The following is a 21,659-nucleotide window of genomic DNA, read 5'->3' as shown; positions in this document are numbered from 1 at the left end:
ATAAAAGAGTATCCATATAAAGTGTGCTTTATATGTGATATGGGGGTTGTCAATGTAGTGACTCTGCTACCATGGCAGAGCTATGGTTGGGTCGAACTAGGCTATGGCCCGTCAAGCCCAATGAAAATTCAGTGAAGAGTAATGCTAAATTTGGGTTAGAGTTCAGAGGTATTCCTTGACATGGCCCGTTCTCCTAGATAAGTGTCTGTAGCTCAGCCACTGTCTAGTAAGTTGCTCTTAATAGTTGTAAAGATTATTCATATAGAGCGTGCTTCATATGTGATATGGAGACTGTCAATATAGTGACTATGCTAAGTTGATCTCAATAGTTGTAAACGTTATTAGTATAACGTGAGTTAGTACGAAACCATAAAAATAGTTGAGATTATATCGGATTAATGATGGTAGACACAGACTTACTACAATGCGTAAAAAAATCTCAAGCATGCAACATTATAGTACAAAATAGTACTCCCTTCAACTTATAATATAAAAACGTTTTTAAAACTAGATTATGGGACCGAGGGAATAGCAACTACTTCCTCTGTCCCATAATATAGGATGTTTTTTGACACTAGTGTAGTGTCAAAAAAAATGTCAAAAAACGTCTTACATTGTGGGACGGAGGGAGTATTACATAGGCAACACGAGACTATTATTCCCTCTATTTAACGGATAAGACATGCACACATTTTAAATTCAATTTTGACCATGAATTAGATCAATAATATATTGTGATCTAAAAATTGCGACACTTCGAATACGAATTCAAGCGTATAATTTTGGTTACTCACCTTTATTGGTCCAATTTACGATTAAATTTTAATTTCTAATGCATACGCGCTTTAATCATCGCGTCGCAGCAATTTCGCGATAATGCACTCAATCAATCAAGAAAAGGAAAGAAAAATGGAAGCGGCGACAGCGAGACAACGGTCCGAGGTCGACTCTTCCATTCACGGGGCACCGGCCACCCGGCGGCGTGTCATCTCGGCGAAGCCATCGCCATTCACAGAGCCACCTAACCCACCAGTCCACCACCCTCTCCCCCCACGTATCACTCACTGACGTCCGGGCTCTACCAACACTTGTCCCCACATGTCAGCCGCACCAAACCATCCTTGCCCGGTCCCTCCGCGCAGGCTGCTGCCACCTCACGCCGCTCTCGCCAGTCGCCACCCTCCTATCTCCTGCATCGAAAAGGAAAAGCTTCCCTCGCCTCCCCCAGCCAGACCCGAAGAATCCCGGGGGCGAAGAAGGAAAAATATCGCACCTCCCCCGCCGCCGATCGAAGCTCGTGCCTTCCCCCGCCGATCAGCGCCTCCGGTTCCGGATCCCCGCGCGCATCCACCTCGCCGACTCTCGAGCCCAGGCAAGGCAAGCCCCTGCTCTATCCACTCCCAGTCTCCCCCCTGATTGATTCCGCGTGGTGTTCTCGCGGCTGCTCTGTTCGTCCTGCGCGCGCGCAAGCAACCGAAACCTCCGCTGGTTTCTTCTGGGTAGACGATGATTTGGCGGCACGCGAGAACTCGACTGAGCCCAAGACCGAGCCCGGTCGGTACTTGGTAGGTAGGATTAGGTGGGGTCTTGGCTTAGGTTAGCCCAGGGACTTTGCCTGTGCCTAGATTCTTTATATTCGTTAATTAATTGTTGCTGTCAAGTACGCTCTCGTTGTTTGCTGCCGCGCGCCCTGGCCCGTGCCGCCACTGCAGATTTCCTCACTGTTCATTTCAGATTCAGTCTTTGCGTACCGCGCTGTCTTGTGATTAGCTGATTGACTGATGATTACGACGATGATGAAATACTGAGAGAGTGAGAGCCATGCTCTTCTCGTGTGAAATAGAATGACACTCTAGTGAGTTGTGACTGAGTGACTCTGAATGCGGTAGCTAGCGGCGAGCATAGTTTGGTTCTGGCACTACTTGCAGAATGTTATAGTGCTCTGAAGCAGGTACCAAAGCTTGAGGTCTCATCTGACAGACAACTATGGTTCATTTTCAGGTGCTACTACTGTTTGGTCATTTGAGTTGTGGGCACTGAGTGAAGTGCTGGCATGGGAGGCGTGTTTGGACGCCAGGACACCAGCAGGAGGGGCTCGCATGGCATGAAGCTAGAGTCGAAGATGGTGGAGTCCATGAAGCAGAGAGCGGCGCATGGAACTTCGGTCAAGTCGTTCAATAGTATTATCATGAAGTTCCCAAAAATCGACGAGGGCTTGAGAAAATGCAAGACTATCTTTGAGCAATTCGGTGAGCCCTGCCCCACTCGCTCTTTGTGTGCTAGTCATTTTTCTTGTCCTTGTAAGTTCGTAGGTAGCGAATTGCGATAGTGGTCTTATTTGCTATGTTTTGAAGTGATAATGAAGGAGGAGCGGATCAATAATTTGTTGATATCTCTTGTTTCACTTAATAAACTGTCGAGTTCAAGTGATGTTTTACAGTGCAGCAGTGTCTATGCGGAAGAATGCTGCACTCTGACAAATATTAACCGACTTGTGCAAACAAGCATAATTACTTTAGGCATTTTCTTCCTTTTTGTGTAACTAACAGATCCAGAACTTGCGTCCTACCTTTCTCAGATGAAGATTCCAATGGTGAAATTGATAAAGAAGAGCTGAAGAATTGCTTTCAGAAGCTGGAAATCTCATTCACAGAGGAGGAGATAAGTGATCTCTTTGAAGCCTGCGACATAAATGAAGATATGGGCATGAAGTACAATGAGTTCATTGTCTTTCTGTGCCTTGTTTATCTTCTCAATGATCCGGCTGCGTCAGAAGCAGTATCCTTCATTCGTTATACACTGTTTCACATTAGAAGGAATCATGGCTTAAATATGATTGGATTAACAATATTTCTTAGATGGTATTCACAAACTTCTGCAGTCATTTCCTGTCTTAGGTCTCGTACACTAATTACGCAGGAGTTTTACCATTTCCTTAACTGAAAACACAGAAGACAAAGATGGGATTAGGAGATCTTGAGTCAACTTTTGAGACCTTGGTTGATGCATTTGTCTTCTTGGATAAGAATAAGGATGGGTATGTGAGTAAGGATGAGATGATTCAAGCAATAAATGAGAGCATACCAGGGGAACGCTCTGCTGGCCGTATAGCCATGAAAAGATTTGGTTAGTTCACATACTTCATAGTAGCACGCCGCTTATATATATATATATTTGTGAATCACCACATCTTTTTCTCATACCAAAGGTAAAAAAAGATCTGACACACAATGTCTCTTCAAATGAATTATTTCCATTGACTGGACATATGCCTACTCAATAAAATGACTAGCTCTCTAATCTCCGTTTGCCCTTTTTCTTACTTTCACTCTACACTCATGAGTCATCATCTAGATGAAGAAAACTAAATATGCACAGGAAGATGCTTGACACTGCTACCAGTACCACCCTCTGAATGTAGCTACTTGATGTCACCTTTTAACAGCATCATCTGTGAGCAAACTCTCTGCTTCATTGTGAATGTTTTGCCATCTCTGCAGCTGCGGAATCCAAAACTGATAATCTGCACTGTTAGTCTAGAAGCTGCATCTTCTTATTCGGTAACTAATGTATATCCATTTTTTTTCACATGGCACCAGAGGAGATGGATTGGGACAAGAATGGGATGGTTACCTTCAAGGAATTTCTGTTTGCATTCACTCGCTGGGTAGGGATAGGCGAAAACGAGGACGACGATGAATGAACGATGTGCAAGCGACAGCTGAAGAACATGGCTGACTATAAATTGGTTGCATGGTGGTTTTATCTTCTTTGATGTTCGTAATAGAATGACTGACATGTCTGAACACCTGTATCAACAGTGTCTGTAACAGCTTCGCCTCCATTGCACAAATTATGTTCTGTCGTAAACAAAAGAGACCGCCCCGTGCTGATTTGTTCTTGCGTAGCTTATACTTGTTGGTATACATCATCCTATATTCATGCCTATTTTGACAACAGATTGTGAAATCAGTTTAACGACCTGATACCGAGCCCAAAATCACGTACAACCCGAAGCCCAATAACAGCAGTTTCACGATGATGAAAAAGCTCCAGATCGTTAACATCACAGTCTGTTAAAATAGCATGGAGCCTCTGATAGAATAAACACAAGTTCTTTTTTTTTTTAGATTTGCCAACACTTTATTGATCCATAGAAATGTTCAAAGGAATAAACACAAGTGGTGCAATACAACACACCATCGAAGGCATGGTACACATCATCTACTCTGTTCTATTGACCAATAGCTCTACCGACTGATAGATACAGCTAGCGAACCCTGATCAAACATCACTACCCGGGCCATTGGTAAAGCCATCTTCAATGGCATCCAAAGCCGCCGATGAACCAGATCGCCCTGTGCCGGATGAGAACACCGAGCTCAGCTGCAAATCAGAACCCGAGCTCGATTCCGGAATGATGTGAGGAAGTGCGAACTCGCTGTTTCCGTGGCCAAGGCTGTTGCTGACACGAGCCCTCTTGCTATCTCTGGGGCTGTTTAGGAGGTAACCGGCACCACAACTGGAATCCGGTGTCGAAAACTCACGGTCCAAGGAGAGGCAGTCGTCATGTGAAGAAAGAGCCTTGAGCAGCTCATCTGTTCCTTCCAGGTCACCACTTGCAGTCACGGCATTGTCCCGGAATGGGGGCTCTGAGGTCAGGACTGGGGTCGATGGCTCAGTCTTGCTGAAATCATGGTGGAGCTCCTCCTCGGCCAGGGCGAGGGCGTTCGGCTTACCTGATTCGCACAGCACACCGCTCAGGCGCTGCTGCTCCTCCATGATCTTCTGGAGATACTTGCCTTGGGCTTCTATTCTGAGCTGTAGCTGCCTTTGTACCTGCAAATATGTTTTGCTGAAGCAGTGAGTGAGAGTGACATAGTTTCCTGCAATTGGAAGGCAAAGACAGAAGCTTCACATGACACTGCTTCACTGCCTGAAAAATTATGCATGACCAGACCAGTTTCACAACTGTGCTTCCTACAGCAGTTTCGCTGAGACTGAATCAAGAGCTAATGTGAGATGATTATTGACACAGGATTATGTCATCCAACAAATATAATGTTTGCAAAGTCAGAACGACTAGTGTTTACTTAAGTTTTATGGCAGACATGTGACCCTGTTTGGTTCAGCTTGTATCGATGGATTCTGCTGCCGCGCAGCAGAATCTGAACCAAAGGGCGAACCCAGCAGAATCCGATTCCAGAAATCCGCTGCCAAAATCTGAACCAAAAGCGGAAGCAGCCCAGGACGTGCTTTCCAAAATCTGATTCCGCTGCGGGCCAAAATCTGAAAAAGCTGTATCAGCTGGTTTGCCAAATGACCTACATCTTTTTCACATCAGATTTTTCACAGCTGTTTTTCCACAGCAGATTTTTCACAGCTGCTTTTAGAAATACACAGCCGAACCAAACAGGGCCGATGTCACACAATCTCAGCTGATTTATGTAGTGATGATGTATTTCAACTTCAACTTACTTTAGGTTAGGGATGGTGTGTTTCAACTTCAACTCATTTTTGCAGTAACAATGTGTTTCAGCTTATTTTGAGCCAGACAAAGAAATTTGTACGCATGATAAGTCAAAATATATACTTTGCCATTTCAGAATGTACAACATTGAGCAAGTCCTTTTTATGTTTTGGGGTAACGTACAGTAAGGGGAATGTGCTGCTGTAAATATTTGGCAATCACATGCTAAAGGAGTATGCATGTCAATGGGCTTAATATGATAAATTAACCAGATTCAATGCAGAAAACAGTACTATTTCCATGGAAAAGCTTAGTATTTAGTATTCTGTGCAAATGTTCAGCGTCCATGGAAAAGCTTAGTATTCCGTATGGCATTGTTTTACTGCCAGCCGTGCCAGAATGAGCCATTCACAGAGTGCTCAGTAGAACATGAATCTAAGTCACAGATTCAGAGCCCATAATGTATCTACTTACCTCTAATTGTTCATGCAGCCGCTTCTGCACCTCCATCTGCAACTTTAGAACCTCGCTTGTTTCCATTCCCCTGTTGTTGAAAGGTATGCTTTATCAAGATTCAGGAAACAGAAGAACCTTCAAGTTGACTACCAGTCTACCAGAAAGTTCCACAGTCGATAATTTGAGAGTATAAGCATCAGATGGATTAGACTCAGGTAAAATATATAAATTGAAGTCTACATTTTAGATAACTACATTTGTATGCCACATATATCAGCCTTTTGCGACACATACATGCAAAAAGTGAACTTACGGGGAGCTTTCGATTCCTGCAAGCAGATTTCCTAAATCTTTCTTCTCCAACTTGTCACCTACAATACAAAAATTGTATCATGCTGCATTCGAACTCTCGCAAGCTAAATCAAACCTTTTTGTTCTACAATTACCCACCGCTAGCTGTGGGGTCTGGGATGTACTTTGCAAGCCGATATTTCTGAAGAAACAGAAAACTCAATCAGTAAATGCAGGGGTAAGTTCATAAGAATATTATGCCGAAGTGCTAAGTATCTCAGGGTTCAGTTACCTGCAGATGACTTTTGACATGATAAATGGTCAACCCTTGAACACCCATTGTTCTAAGAATTCCCTTTGGAGTAGCCCCTGAAAGCACAACGGCATCAGTGCCTAAATCTAAATGTATGGGTTCATGAAATATTTTGATACCAACATATATCATGTTTGGCTGCTCCATTAACTAACTAGAACAAACCTGTGTCGAGAGTCAGCAATGCACCCCAAGAATTTAAATATTAAACAGGGATCATACATATCAGTTGCGGTTAAGATGAAGGGAAGTAGGAAGGAAGAAATAAGCTAATGACAGTCCAACAAGCTAAGGATCTATATAACATATTAAAGAGAAAAGCAAACTAAAATGGAATCGGAACTTACTGTCGGGTCCACCAAGTCGTGTTACAGCCTCAAGAAAACATCCATGAAGCTCATCTGTCCACCGTAAACGCTGTCTGGTGGCAAAGCTGTTGTTTGAGCTATTTCCACCAATATTGGACGCCGCATTATTGGCAGTTGGTCCGATTTGTTGATCATGAGAAATCGGATTGCTGTGAGCTGATCCAGTGCTCGGAAATGGCTTTGGTTCATACATCTGGCATCCTCTGAAGAAAGAACGTCAACTAGGTAACCACGTTGTTAGATTTCCGCCACGGCAAGTAGATTATGCAGGGAGAGTACAAGAAATCTAGTCGCTTCGTTGATGTTCTTGAACAATCACTTGGCTAGGAATGCAGTCCACCCATAAGTGGAGGTTGGATCCCGTTTCTTGTTTTTATTAAGGAAGGACTCGGAGTTGTTCATTTGGCCTATTTACTGACAAATGTATTTCATGAGATATTGAACCCCTCGGCCAAGATCTAGCGCCATAAACAAGATTAAAAAAAAGTACACTACGTAGTGATGATGGGGAAAGGCATGCAATTTTTCATGTACCATTGCAATTCGAGAAAGAAATGCCGGATGGAGATCTACATTTTCCCTAGTTTCACAGCACAAGACAACAGCCAGACGGTCGGTGGTTCGGCCCCAGCACAGCAGGTACCTAAACCTAACTGAAACCTACACTGGGAAGTAGAGACCAGAAGAACTAGTACGATTCCCAAGAACTCGGCGAGGAAAGAGACCGCGCACCTGAATCAAGACCCACCCAACCCTCCCGCAGGATGGATAGCTCGGCGGATGGCGCAGACGGGCCGCGAGGATCCCCGTGCCCCGATGGTTCCCGCAGATTGGGAGATTTTTTCTGTGTCACCCCCTTCCTCCTGGGAGCAGAGATTTGGATGGGTTCAGGTCGCCCTGGGCAGCGGGTGCCCTTTACATGGCGCTATGGCTTTCTCCACCTGACGCGTGTGGCGGAAGTTTTTTTTTTTGAGGGGTGCACCGTGCACCTTAGGCTGGTCATAGTGGGGAGTAACTTAGGATGCGTTTGGTTGAAGGTATCGTATGAATGGGTTGGGACCGTTCAATTTTTTTGGGATTGAACCATTCAATTCATGTGTTTGGCTGAATATAAGTGGTGAACTAATTATTTAGGACGGGACCATCAGTCATACTCACATAGTCATGCATGCAAAAGGTGGCCATTTGATTCGACCGATTTGGTTGGGTGGAACGGTTCAGCATCTTCAAGGCATATTCTCTTTTTTTGGCTCGAACCATTCATGTGCTTTATAACCAAACATGTCTATTTTTTGAACGATCCCAACCTATTCATGACCGCTCTTGCAACCAAACGCACCCTTAGACTAGTAACATACATATGTTACTAGTCCATGGGAGTAACTTCAGCAGTAACGTCGAGTCCAACTCAGCAAATTTAATTATGTGGCAGTGAGTTAATGAGGAAAGAGGTAGTTATAGTAACTTAGCTAGTTACTGTAACATCACATGTCCCAATGCAATATGAGTCTATAACCTAATAAATGAAGCTTTGCATGTTATCACACTTATGTTACTTTCCACTATGAAGGTTGTAACATAGTCTAGGGATATGTGTATGTTACTAGTGTATGTTACTCACCATTGTGGCTAGGAAGTGTCATAGGTGTAGTAATATACATGTCTTCATTTATTGCTTTGCAGACTCATTTTGTATTGAGAACCGCTATGTTATGGTAACATATTATGTTACTCTATTTGCCTCTCTCCTCTTTAATTACATGACACATCATCTTTTTTGCTTATGTGGCATCTATGTTACTACTTATGTTACTCCCACTATGACTAGCCTTATAGACTGTGCACCTTATAGATTTTTTTTGGCGTAGCCAGACCAATAAGCGAGGGTGGTCCATCAATAGGAATATTTACATAAGCTTATTTATTTTGAAAGAAATACTTTTTTACTACACTATATACAAGCTATGGCGAAATTCCAGGATGGTCCATGGACCACCCTGGCCACCCCCTAGCTACGCCACTGCTGGAAAATTATCTTTATTTTTTCTTCATTTCCAATAAACCTCGTTTTATGTTCTCCTAAATCCAAATGCTAAAAAGCTGACGTCACATTTTTTGCATTTTGCGGTGAAGGCTGTAATCCAAGGCCGAGTAGGTGGCTTCGTCGAGCTTTCAGCAGTCGAGGCGATCAGGCGAGTGCGAACATGGGACTTGGAACCTGAGCCGGCTCGGGAACACGAGCATGTTGTCGGTGGGGATGTTGTCATAGACGCTGGTGAGATTTGCTCGATTTCTCCCCCAAAAGATTACGTTCGCCTGAAAATGCAGTGGACGGTGGATTTTGCAGTCATGGCAATTTATGCAGTGGATTTGCCATGAAAATGCAGTGGACAACGGCCGGTGAAAATGCAGTGGACAGTGGACAATGTATGTAAGCATGTTATAAAGAACATATAAGTTTATTGAAAATGTTTTGTATTTTTTTGGTCCATGGCCATTTTAAGGCAAAATAGATCTATAGGCCCATTTTGCCATGTAGCATGGTCCTTGATCTGGCCGTTAACGTGTTTTGGAACTGTTGACGAAGATCTTGCCGAAGGATATTTCGATCGGATAGAATCCGGTCGTGCGCGTCCATACCAGTCTACGCAGCTCCATGAGGGCGCGACGTGAAGCTCAATTGTTTGTTGACAATATGGGACATGTCGTTATCTCGACTTCCATGGCATAGACAACGTTGGAGAAAGTCATGGTGGTTGAGATCGAGGATCAGTAAGGCAGATGGGGCCTTGGAGGTGATAGAGTCAGCCAGATGTTTGATAACTTTCAGAAGCACCAGTGACAAGTGGGGATGGCAACGCTTGAGGATTTCATTTTTGGTGGTGCTCCTTGGCGTGCCGAGTCGTGCATTTTAGGGTGAAAACCGAAGGTCCAACCTTTATTGGTTATGCCTGGCAATTGCCTCGCTGGAAGTATTGTTTTAAGAGCTCAAACATTCTATAGGGTGAAAACTTATGATTTTGGATTGGGCGACGGCGGCGCGTGTGGAATGTTTCCTTTTTTAAGGCGTTGTTTTTGGAGACCTTTTATGTTTTTCGGGTGTTTTCTTTGGTGGTCGTTAGTGTGTTGCTGTTAAGAGCATCTCTAGCAGACCCCGCAAAAGCGGTCAAACCCGTAAAAGTTCGCGTTTTTAGTTTCGTGGTGTCAAAAAAGTCCCGAATAGACCCTGCAAAAGCGGTCAAAACCATAAAAATTTGCAGGCCCCTGAGGATCCATCCCCACGACCCTTTATTTTGCAAATTTGGAGACAAAATATAAGGGGGACTGAAAACCGGTCAACACGGTCTCCGGTGACCTCCCACCACGGAACTCACCGGAATCTCACCGAAAACTCGCCGTTTACCGCTGCTGCAATGTCGGCTTGCAGAGTAGATCACAGGAGCAGCGGCTGGAGACTCGAGCAGCTACCCGGCCACGGACGAGCTTGCTAGTCCTTGATCCAGCCGGCCATGGACGAGCTAGCTAGCTCCCGGGTCCATCCCGCCATGGTCGAGCTAGCTAACTCGTGGATCCATCCGGCAACAGAGGAGCTGGCTCCTGGATTAATTCGGTGACTATGGTGGACGACGGGAGCTGACTATGAACACAGGCGAGAGGAAGAAGAAGACACGGGAAAGAATATATGTGAATATTCTTTTTAACAGGTCCATTATGCGGGGTCTGCATCTGCAGCCATCTGCGCCGGCCCACAAAGCCGTTTTTCTGCGAACTGCAAATGCGTTTTGCGGGCTGGCGGGATGCGGGGTCTGCTAGAGATGCTCTAAGAGGAGTTGATCACTGTGGCAAGGCCTTTGTTTTTTTCCTTTATTTTTTCTTTTCTTTTCGGGTTGTGTGCATTCTGGATGCCTTTGAGACATTTTGTTGGTGCAGAGGTCGGTTGTAATTGGTATCTTCATGATATCAATATATTCCTTTAAAAAAAGAAATCATTAGATTGAAATGTTGCCAATTTCTTAAAAATTGAAACATGGTGATGCGGAGCATCCTACGGTCTTCTCCTTGTACACCTTCATAGCACCTCAAGCCCCAAGTGCACCTACTGGACTTAAGGTGAACCCACTCCTCTTCGAGATTTACATGAATATATCCATTGGACTTGGTTGCTACCTCACCATGGAACATTGTGCATCATTAGGTACGAGGGCAACCGCCACCAAGCAGCTAGGAAGCTTCCCGGAGGACAAGGAGAAGGACCCCAAGACCCAAGAGCTGACCGGAAGCGTCAAGATGAAGAAAAGGAAGCATGCAGAAATTGCACTACCGGACAGTCCGGTCGCACTAAAATTGCACTACCGGACAGTCCGGTCCCCATAGCGGACAATCCGATGGCACACGAAAATGTGTCTGTCCTCACCGGACTGTCCGGTCCTTACCACTGGACTGTCCGGTAGGCCCAATTTCACTATGAATTGGGCTAAAAAGCCTGTGTTATCACCGAGGCCCGTACCCTTTCGCCCCTAGACTATATATTCCGTGCTCCTCTCAGTTTTTAGGGTTAGCTAATATTAGAACTAGACATTAGAGCTTAGCTCATGTGTCTCCCCTTGTGGGTTTCCTCTTGAGGGAGAAGACTCCATGGAGTTCAAGGCCTCCATTGGAGAAGATCCTTAGGGATTCAAGACCCCCTTGAGGGAAGGATCTATCTAGATCATCAAGACCTCATATCCTTTGGATTTGGGATGAACTTTATCTTGTATCTTTCCCTTTGTTGTTCTTGTATCTTTGTGGATCTTGTGTGATTGTGAGTCTAGTGGATGTGTGATTGGACTTGTTCTTGAGTGTTTTCTTCTTGTGATTTCCCCTCTTGTTCTTCGTGTTCTTCGCGTTCTTCGTGGATTCCCCTCCAATTCGTGAAAGATCTATGCTTAGGGTCTCCACCCTACAACATCTTGGTATCATGAGCCACATTGATCACGAATTTGGAGTCTCCCTCACCGTTTTCTAGCCTTGTTTTGCTTGATTTCGTCCTAAAATCCGAAAATCCCCACCAAAAATAGCCCCAATTTTTTTTGTGATTTGTTGGTTTGAGGATGTTTTGTTGATTTTGATCCATGGATTCGTTGTATTATGAGTGGATCTAACTTCCCCACAAGTTTCCCCACCTTCCATCCACGAAATCTCCTCAATTTGGACCCCAAAATCATCCATTTCCGCCTAAAATTTCGAGTTCGTCCTTTCCCAGCCCGCACCGGACTGTCCGCAACTCCGTTGCGGACTGTCCGCTCGCATCAGGACCAAAATCGCTCTCAGACCAGACTGTCCGCTCCCCATACCGGACTTTCCGCTTGAGTCAAAAGGGTTTCAGACAAAGACCGGACTGTTTGCTCAGTAGGACCGGATTGTCTGCTAGTTTAAAAACTACTTCAGCTGATTTCTTGTTTTGGCCATATCTTCCACATCCGGAGTCCGATTTTGATGTTCTTTAGCTTGTTGAGTAGCTATTGACATTCCCCATCCATCTAGATATGTTCCAACATCATTTTACTCCATCAAAATGTCGACATTTTGACATCTTTGCCTAGGCCCTCCACCATATCATCCGCAAAACCACCATAGCTTTCCGCAACCTAACCCATTTTGATCCATGTAGCATTTGTGGTTGCTTGAGTGGTGACCTGAGTCTCCTAAGGTGTTTCAGCTACTTAGGGACGGTTGATTCTTCATCAACCATCACCACCACTTCCGCATTGTCAACTCCGGAACCACCATCGCATTTTGCTACCACCATTTGACATTTGACATTTGAGATTTTGAGTTTGCGGTTTTTCTGTTTCCTAAGGTGTTTCGGCTAATTAGGAACGGTTCTACATCTAGAACACCGCCACTCATCATCGCCACGAGGTCGTCATCGACATTGACCACTTCATCATTTTGACACCCCTACCGTAAGCAAGGACGGTAACCTCAATGACATCATTGTACATCCTCCTTGCCATTGCATTGTTTAACCCCTAGCCCATTTTGCGTCACTTGCCTATCGAGACTAGCCATTTGAGTATTGCCGGCAACGTTACTTGTGAACATTAGTGATCCGCACCTTCCATTGCATAAATACCATATCATCTTGGTATCCTTATCTTGGTATCAACATATCATCTCTTGTGTCACAAGATTGTTCCTGCATATACACAATTGCTATCTTGGTTTGTGCATTTCGCAAAGTGGCCAAAGGAAAAAAAGAGAATAAGCTTTTAAGCAAAAGAGAAAGAGCAAAGAAGCTTGTAAGCAAGAGCCATATCATCATACCACATTCCACATAAGATTGTCATATCCGATCATCTTGGATCATCTTGAGAAACAATGGGAACCATACATATATAGCATACTTGGGATAGAAAGTTGATACATTTTGCATCTTATAGGTTGTGCACAAGTGTCATATCCACCTATAGAGCAATCATGCTAGCATCTCTCTTGAGTTGTGCAACACGAGCGTTTTCCGTGGATTCCACATTTTGTGCTCACTACTTGGTTGCATGACCACAGTTATCTATCCGTGTGTGCGTTTCCGTGTGCCATTCATTGCTAATGGTCTATGCTACGTCTTTAGCTTGCGTTGATTTTCCTTGAAGAGGAAAGGGTGATGCAGCAATAGTAGCGTAAGTATTTTCCTCGATTTTTGAGAACCAAGGTATCAATCCAGTAGGAGGCTCCTCAAAAGTCCCACGCATCTACACAAACAAACAACGAACTCGCAACCAACGCAATAAAGGGGTTGTCAATCCCTTCACGGCCACTTGCGAAAGTGAGATCTGATAGAGATAGTATGATAAGATAAATACATTTTTTGGTATTGTATAACGGTGGGCGAACAAATTACTGTTGAGCAATTGATAGAAAAGCGAATAATTATGAGATTATCTAGGCATGATCATGTATATAGGCATTACATCCTCAATAAGTAGACCGACTCATGTCTGCTACTATTACTCCACACATCGACTGCTATCCAGCATGCATCTAGAGTATTAAGTTCATAAGAACAGAGTAACGCATTAAGAAAGATGACATGATGTAGAGGGATAAATTCAAGCAATATGATATAAACCCCATCTTTTTATCCTCGATGGCAACAATACAATACGTGCCTTGCAACCCTTTCTGTTAGTGGGTAAGGACACCGCAAGATTGAACCCAAAGCTAAGCACTTCTCCCATGGCAAGAAATATCAATCTAGTTGTCACATCCCTGGTCCTGTTATGCACTAGGCTAGACCCTCATGTGAGCATCATGTTTTAATCCAAATGAAATTTGAATTGAGGATTTTTCAAAAGCCTCAGAAGACCTCTAAAAATAACCAACATTTAAATCTCATCAAATGAGTCCAAAGAAATGTTCCTATTACTCTGTGAAAATATTGGTAAGAGGTAAAATTCAAACCAATGTTTTTTGGAATCACAGAATTATTTATTTTTGGGCCTTTGACTTAAACCAATGACATATTTGAGTTGAATTTATTTCTATTATATAAGAAATAAAGTTCAAATATTTTTGTAAGTTGCCTGTGACCTTGGACTAGTTCCTGAGCTCACATACAATTTACAGAAAGTTTTAGAAAAATGATTTGATATTTTAAATCAAATCAAAACCAATTGCAGAAAATAGAAAAGAGAAAGGAGAGAGAGAGAGAGAAACCTACCTGGCCCAGCTCCTCCAGCCACTTACCTGGCGCCACCAACCGGCCCAGCACGGCCCAACCCACCGCCGCTTCCCCCTCCCCTGTCGTCTTCCTCCCTGCCAGGAGGACGGGCACGCGCCCGGCGCACGCGACCACGCGCCCCGGCCACCTCCTCCCTGCCTGGCTGCCTCCTCCTCCCCCTGGACGTCTCCCGCAACGCCACGGAGATGCCGAACCCCCTCGACCTCTCTATCACTCTCCCCGTGGCCCTCCTCTCCTCTGCTTCCTCTCTCTCACTCGCCTGAACGCAGCCGTCGCCGCCGACGAGCTCCCTCGCGGCCACCGCCACCCCCTCTCCTCTCCGACGCGCTCCCGAGCTTCGCAGTGCCTCCCTCGTCCTCCCCGTCGGCTCACGCGACCGGAGAAGCCCCGAAGCGCCGCCCCGACGCTTTTCCCCTCCTCGGACCCGCCGGTCGCCGTCGCCCGATTCGTCGGCTCCGGACCTTCCCCGAGCACGCCGAGGCCACCTATGCACTCGCGGTGAGCCCCTCTTCCTCTTCCCTCTTCTCTCAAGCTCGCGCTCGTTCCCTAGCTTCTTTTTCCACCGCGGCCGAGAGCTTCTCGCCGCCGGCCATGGCGTGGCCGTGGCCACAGCCACCGCAGCTCGTTCCCGAGCCCACCGTCGTGCTCACCGCGATCTCAGGAGCCCGTAGCACGCCCCAGCTCCTCCTGCCGTGCTCCCTAACGCCAAACCCGCAGGTGCCCGAACTCCGGCCGCCGCCGTCGTCATGATTGCCGTCGCCTCCGGCCACCCTAGCTTCTCCCGTTTGCCCTGTTAGATGCGCGTGATCCTGAGCATCCCGTAGAGCCCCTCCGCCGCTCTTTTGGTCGCCGGAGGAGCGTTTCCGACGCCCTCCCCTGTTGCTAGCGTCGCCGGCGACGAGCCGCGGGTCAACTCCGGCGAGTTGACCTGGGTTTGACCAAGCTGACGTGGCTGGCTTAATTAGCCACTAACCACCGCACCGTGTCACAGACAGCCGGGCCCCACCGCCTAACTAACCGGCTAACTAAAATATATTAAGTTTAATCTAATTACAGTGGCCCCACGCGTCAGTTTTAACCACGCTGACGTGGCCGTTGACTGGGCCCACACGTCAGCGGCACTAACCAGCCCCAGTCACTGACCAGTGGACCCCACTGGTCAGGTTTGACCAGCAGCAGCGTCTGTTGACCTGCTGACATCATAGTGACGTCATGCTGACACAGTATTTGTTTCTGGGATTTTAATAAATCAGAAATGATTTATTATTTTCAGAAAATGCCCTAAACTTCTAAAAATCATATAAAATCAACCGTAGCTCAGAATGAAATAATTTATATATGAAAAATTATCAGAAAAATTCAAGGAATCCATCTGTACCATTTTCATGCATGTTAGAACAACTTATAGCTGCTGTTTAGCACAAATGATATAAATGGCATTTAAATATCCACATATGGAGTTTGAATTTGAATCTTGTATTCAAACCAACTTCATTTAATCTGTTGCTAGTTGCATTAGCTCAAACCACAACATATTGCCATGTCATGATCATGCATCATATTGTGCATTGCATTGATTGTGTTTCTTCTTTGTTTGTCGGTGTTTGTCCCCTCTCGGTAGACGATGTTCCGACGTTGTGATCGCTGACACTAATGAAGACTCAATGCTATCTTCAGAAGTGCCAGGCAAGCAAAACCCCCTTGTTCATTCCGATACAATCCCACTCTCTCGCTCCTGCTCTCTTTTACTGCATTAGGACAAACAACGATTTAACTGTTACTTGCTGCGGTAGCTGAACCCCTTTTATCCTTTGCATGACCTGTCATTGCCACAGTAAATAGATGAAACCCACTAGCATGAGTAGGAGTTGTTTGAGCCCTGTTGTGCCTACTCATTCATGCTTGTTTGTCATGCCTGCTATTGCTTAGAGTTGTGTCAGGTCTGATTCATCCGGGATGAATCAGAGGTGGGTGAACATGTCCTACGGTGTGTGAACACGATTTGGTAAAGGTAGCGGTGAGAGGCCATGTAGGAGTACATGGTGGGTTGTCTCATTGCAGCCGTCCTCAGGAACTGAGTTCTGTGTTTGTGATCCATGATTCAGCTACTACCACGCATTGGGCCCGAAACCAATGGACCCTCTCGGCTTCTTGATCACCCTTGTCCTCTGTCCAGGAGTTGCAAGTAGTTTCTGGTGTTTGTAGTATGCTGGAGGCCGTGGGCAGCGCTGACCGCAGGGGTGGGCTGTGATGCAGTAGGCACGTGGCACGGTGTACCGGGCGCCCGTTTGGTGTCTCGGGAACCCTGTTCACATCGTTTGGGGCTGTGAGCGAAACCCCGGCCGGATCTCCTCATGGATGGAACCCGAATAGGCGATAAACCTGGACTAGAGACTTGAGTGTTTAGGTAGGCCGTGGCCGACACCCACGTTGGGCTTCCGCTTGAAGGTTGCCGAGTACATGTCATGTAAACGACGGTAAGTGGTGAGAGCGTGTGTGAAGAAGTACACCCCTGCAGGGTTAACATCATCTATTCGAATAGCCGTGTCCGCGGAAAAGGACTTCTGGGTTGCCTGTACAGTTCATAGACAAGTGAAAGTGGATACTTTAAAATGCGCAAGATAAGCGTGAGTGCTATGGATGGCGTTCTCGTAGGGAGACGGGAGCGGATCCATAGTGGTGTATTGATATGGTGAATATGTGGACTCGTGTGCGCCACCTCAAAAGAGTTACTTGCAGTCGTAGTTCAGGATAGCCACCGAGTCAAAGCTGGCTTGCTGCAGTTAAACCCCCACCATCCCTTTGTTGATAATGATGCATATGTAGTTAGTTCTGATGTAAGTCTTGCTGGGTACATTTGTACTCACGTTTGCCTATTTTATGTTTTTGCAGAGAGACTTCGGTCTCGCTACTAGTTTCGCGTGGACTTAGATGTTTAGCTTGATACCTCAGCTACGATCTTGTGCCCTCGGCAGGATCTGGTAGATAGTCCGGCTTCTCGGCCTTTTTCATTTATAGATGTCTGTACTCAGACATGATAGCTTCCGCTTGTGCTTTGATTTGTATGCTCTGAATGTCGGGTCATGAGACCCCTGTTTGTAATATCTCGCTCCTCGGAGCCTAATGAATAAATACTTGAGTTGTAGAGTCATGTTGTGATGCCATGTTGTATTTGCACATATCGAGCATATTGTGTGTATGTTATTGAAATGCTTGGTATGTGTGTGATCTGACTATCTAGTTGTTTATTCTTAGTAGCCTCTCTTACCGGGAAATGTCTCCTAGTGTTTCCACTGAGCCTTGGTAGCCCGCTACTGCTCCGGAACACTTAGGCTGGCCGGCATGTGTCCTTCTTCGTTCCTGTGTCTGTCCCTTCGGGGAAATGTCACGCATTGAGTACCGGAGCCCTGTTAGCCCGCTACATCCCTGTTTACCGGAGTCCTGCTAGCCCAGTGCTACAGCCCGGACCCACTTGCTGATGACCGACATGTTCGATGCTGGGTCATGGATGCCTGTCCCTGTAAGTCTGTGCCACTTTGGGTTTACGACTAGTCATGTCAGCCCGGGCTCCTTATCATATGGATGCTAGCGACATCGTCATATACGTGAGCCAAAAGGCGCAAACGGTCCCGGGCAAAGGTAAGGCGACACCCGTGGAATACCGTGCGTGAGGCCGCATGGTGATATGAGGTGTTACAGGCTAGATCGATGTGACATTGAGTCGGGGTCCTGACAGTGTTGGTATCAGAGCCTGACTGCCTGTAGGACCAAGCCAAACTGGTCGAAGTTGAGTCTAGAAATTCTTTAGTTATATAAGGGAATTGATTGTGGGATGGAACGTAAGGCTCTTTTTACTCCTTATACCTCATGGCTATCTGATCTGAGTCATCCTCTTCTCTTCTACGGGGATTAAGAACTAGGCCTTCTCATATATCTATCAGGATCACGTGTTACTAATCCTTAGACTTATAGGATTGCTGGTTTCAAGCCTCAGTCCAGTTCCTACTACTTCTGTGTGATAACTGATGATCTCGAAATCTTGATATTGTGCTTCTGAGTGGCTATGCCACCATTTTTGTAGCATGTCTCAAATCCTTTTAAGCATTTACAGCCGTTATGCTGTCCGAGTCATCCCAGGTTTCTAAACAATCTGATGCACTTGCAAATCCTTTCCCTCTGGTTTTTATGTTCCTTTGGGCCAGGTAAATCACACTAAACGCTGAGTTGAGGTATTCTATTGCCTCGACATATATGTTGGAGTTATTATTATGACCTAGGTGTTTTAGGGGATCATGTAGTGATCTAGCCATGATCTGTGTTCCCACTGTGATGCTTCTGGCCTTTATTCTCGAAAGCATCCCGTGATGCTACTTAGTAGTAGGTATTCTATTCCTGGGTTCTTGAACCCGAGATTCACTCTACTTACTTCATGTTGATAGTGTTTGCTAGTTCCTTTAGGTTATTAGTAACCTTGCGATAGTCCTCGAGGTCCGTGGTATTTCCTTCTTCCAAATACCATGAACCATTCAGGCAGAAGTTATTTGAACCAAAAGATCACAATCAGAGTACTCTTGAGGAGTTCTCCATTCATAAATCGTGACTCTGCCAGTCCTACCTCTCTACATGGGTTATCCGGAAGAAACATATTGAACTTGGTTCGACATACTAATCTATGCATCCACAACTCAGAAAATTATATGTTCTTTGAGTTGTCCCTCTTAGTTGTCTTCTGACCCTCGTCTATCATTTGATAGTCAAGAGTATGCGTGCATTCCTATTACTCTTGTGGTCCGTCAAGCCATTCTATTCCGGAATGACTAGGAGAAACAAACTCCAGTACCTTGTCCATTTCCAGGATTGGGTCAAAGCAGTCATACTCCGCAGATCAAATTGCTAATCTTGCTTTTGCTCTGTTCTACCTTGGAGTATTACCATCTTTATATCAAGAATGTCATGGAAATTGCACACCATCCTATGAACTCTTGGTACAGTGATACTTCTTGCCATCATTGTTCATTCCTCGGTTTCCGTGTTTTTGTAACCGGAATGCCGACAAGTGAATCGTGGTGTGTGAAATCAATACTGCTAGCAACTCCGTTGCCTGGTAGTTAAATGGACGATAACCTCATTCTTAGCGTGTTGATTATTGAATCGTCACCCTAAGGTTGATTGTGCTACCTAGTCCTTATTTCCGGTGCACCCCTCGATCAATGAGTTAGGATTGTGCTGATCCCTCGTTCTTGTGATCATATCGTCCTGTCATGGAAAGCAAGATTGTTCTCGAGCTTAGTAACATACCGGTGGTTCGTGATTTTCCGAATTCCTTCTCGGAAGTATCACCAGGTTGTCCCCTGACTGTTATGTTGAGCTCGTGAGCAAGTTGGTTTTCCAATAAACCACTTTTTTCTCCAAGAATCTGTGTTGGATACCCCTGAGCTAGTCTGTTAAGCCAAACAACAACTTGGAGAGTTGGAAGATAAAAGCTTACCTGACTTAGTTCATTTCAAAGGGATGTCCTTTGTATGTGTGTGTTGAAGAAAGTTGATATTTCATCGACTGACCCTCGTGATCAGTTAATGGACCTATCATCTTGTCCAACCTTTGATTTGGGTGTGGGCTATCCTCAAATCAAGTCAGAACCAACGATGTTCGTAATGTTGTCTTACTCGTGGTTTTTCCTCGAGCATACACCATTATATTCTTTGGTCTGACCAATGCTATCACCCTGTTCACTTAACTATGGAATTACTTTTAAAAGGAAACCCGGATGATTTGTTGTTGAGCCCATTGACAACATCCTTATCTCCTCCATGATTTTGTTGAACATTAAGCTAGTGTTGGAAACTTTTGAAAGCATTTCTTCATGCTAGTTCATGAAGCATATGTTCGGATGTAAGAAGTGACTTCCTCCAGTTCATGTGCATTTGATGCAAGTTGCCGCCGTGGATTCGAGAAAGTCAATGTTGTTTCCTTTGGAATCATCCCAAATCAGTCATGCATACGTGCGAAGTATTCTGTGGTTCGGAGACTTGCAACCTCCATTCTATATGTGTCCCTAGCACACCAAGCCACTGATTGATTTGTTCAAGGTTAATAAGTTCTAAGTGCTAGTCCCGAAGGTACCAGACGGATTTGTACAAAACTTTGATATCCTCGCTGATGGTTCCCCCTCCTGAACTCGGTAGTGTTTTATTATAAGACTACTTTGTGGTGATGCTTGTCTTGGACAACGTGTTCACATGTTGTAGCAGAACCAGCTCATGTTTTGGAGCTTGCTATCGTAATTCATTTCCCGAGAATCTTGCAACGTCATCTCGTCGATTTGTGTTGCAAACTTTCATATTTCTTCCTAGACTCGATGAGTCTGGAATATCCTGACACCAACCAGATCTAAATCTCAGGCAGATGTGATGGTTGGAACATTTCCCAAGAACTATAATATTGGTCTCGCGATAACCGGTAAAGTGGATGTCGTGGCCAACACACCCCGCCGGAAGACCTATTGTTGTAGTATCTTGATTGAAGAAGTAAGCCACCTACCCATAAGGATCTCGTAGAACTTATTCTAGTAGTTGTTCCTTATGGATTTTTGTGTTTCCGAAGTCCGACCTTTACTTGATGTTCTAGATACCAGACCATTTCAAGGAATGGGATACGCTAGTACATCAAGGAGAACATTAGAAGCGGAGTGCTAAATGTCTCTCGGTTGATCGTCTAGATTTGCCCCTTGGCCTCGCTAAGATGAAATCTGAGAAGGTGTTATCTTCTTTTGCATCTGCATCGTCCATCAGTATTCATCGTGGTAGTACGTTGTGTTGCCAGGATCCTTGACACGGATGTTGGTAAAACCCTGATGATTATGGAAATGCTCAAGTTCTTGAGAGCACGCGCAAGTGCTAGGTTTGATCGTCGGCATTAACTGCATAGTGCTCTCAGTTTCCTCAGCAATTCTATGACCTTTTCAAACAGTGAATTCACTCTCTACTGTTGGGTTCTTCCCCAGTTACCAGAATCATTCCCAGCATTTGCATTTTGTTCCCA

General features: G+C 45.2%; 2 protein-coding genes across 3 annotated transcripts; one reads left to right on the top strand and one right to left on the bottom strand.

The window, feature by feature from the left end:
* The first annotated feature begins 1,191 nt into the window (after window positions 1-1,191).
* LOC119338909 (probable calcium-binding protein CML21) lies at window positions 1,192-3,928 on the top strand. 2 transcript variants are annotated; one of them, XM_037611117.1, is made up of 5 exons: window positions 1,192-1,372; window positions 2,002-2,249; window positions 2,579-2,778; window positions 2,952-3,126; window positions 3,600-3,928. In XM_037611117.1, the coding sequence occupies exons 2-5, from the start codon at window positions 2,054-2,056 to the stop codon at window positions 3,701-3,703; spliced, it is 675 nt and encodes a 224-aa protein (XP_037467014.1). In that variant the 5' UTR covers window positions 1,192-1,372; window positions 2,002-2,053; the 3' UTR covers window positions 3,704-3,928. The 2 variants fall into 2 exon arrangements, with proteins under 2 accessions (XP_037467014.1, XP_037467013.1); XM_037611116.1 differs by having other exon boundaries at window positions 1,192-1,377.
* A 171-nt stretch (window positions 3,929-4,099) lies between these two features.
* On the bottom strand, window positions 4,100-7,807 carry LOC119337879 (myb family transcription factor PHL7-like). The gene is made up of 7 exons (XM_037610106.1): window positions 7,631-7,807; window positions 6,878-7,101; window positions 6,510-6,586; window positions 6,377-6,419; window positions 6,240-6,297; window positions 5,945-6,014; window positions 4,100-4,839 (listed from the first exon to the last, which is right to left on the bottom strand). The coding sequence occupies exons 2-7, from the start codon at window positions 7,089-7,091 to the stop codon at window positions 4,285-4,287; spliced, it is 1,017 nt and encodes a 338-aa protein (XP_037466003.1). The 5' UTR covers window positions 7,092-7,101; window positions 7,631-7,807; the 3' UTR covers window positions 4,100-4,284.
* Window positions 7,808-21,659: the final 13,852 nt, after the last annotated feature.

This window comes from Triticum dicoccoides, chromosome 7B (genome assembly GCF_002162155.2).
Source record: "Triticum dicoccoides isolate Atlit2015 ecotype Zavitan chromosome 7B, WEW_v2.0, whole genome shotgun sequence".
Taxonomy (NCBI): Eukaryota; Viridiplantae; Streptophyta; class Magnoliopsida; order Poales; family Poaceae; genus Triticum; species Triticum dicoccoides.
Note: the sequence above shows the minus strand (reverse complement) of the source record. Positions and strands in the feature narration are given on the sequence as shown.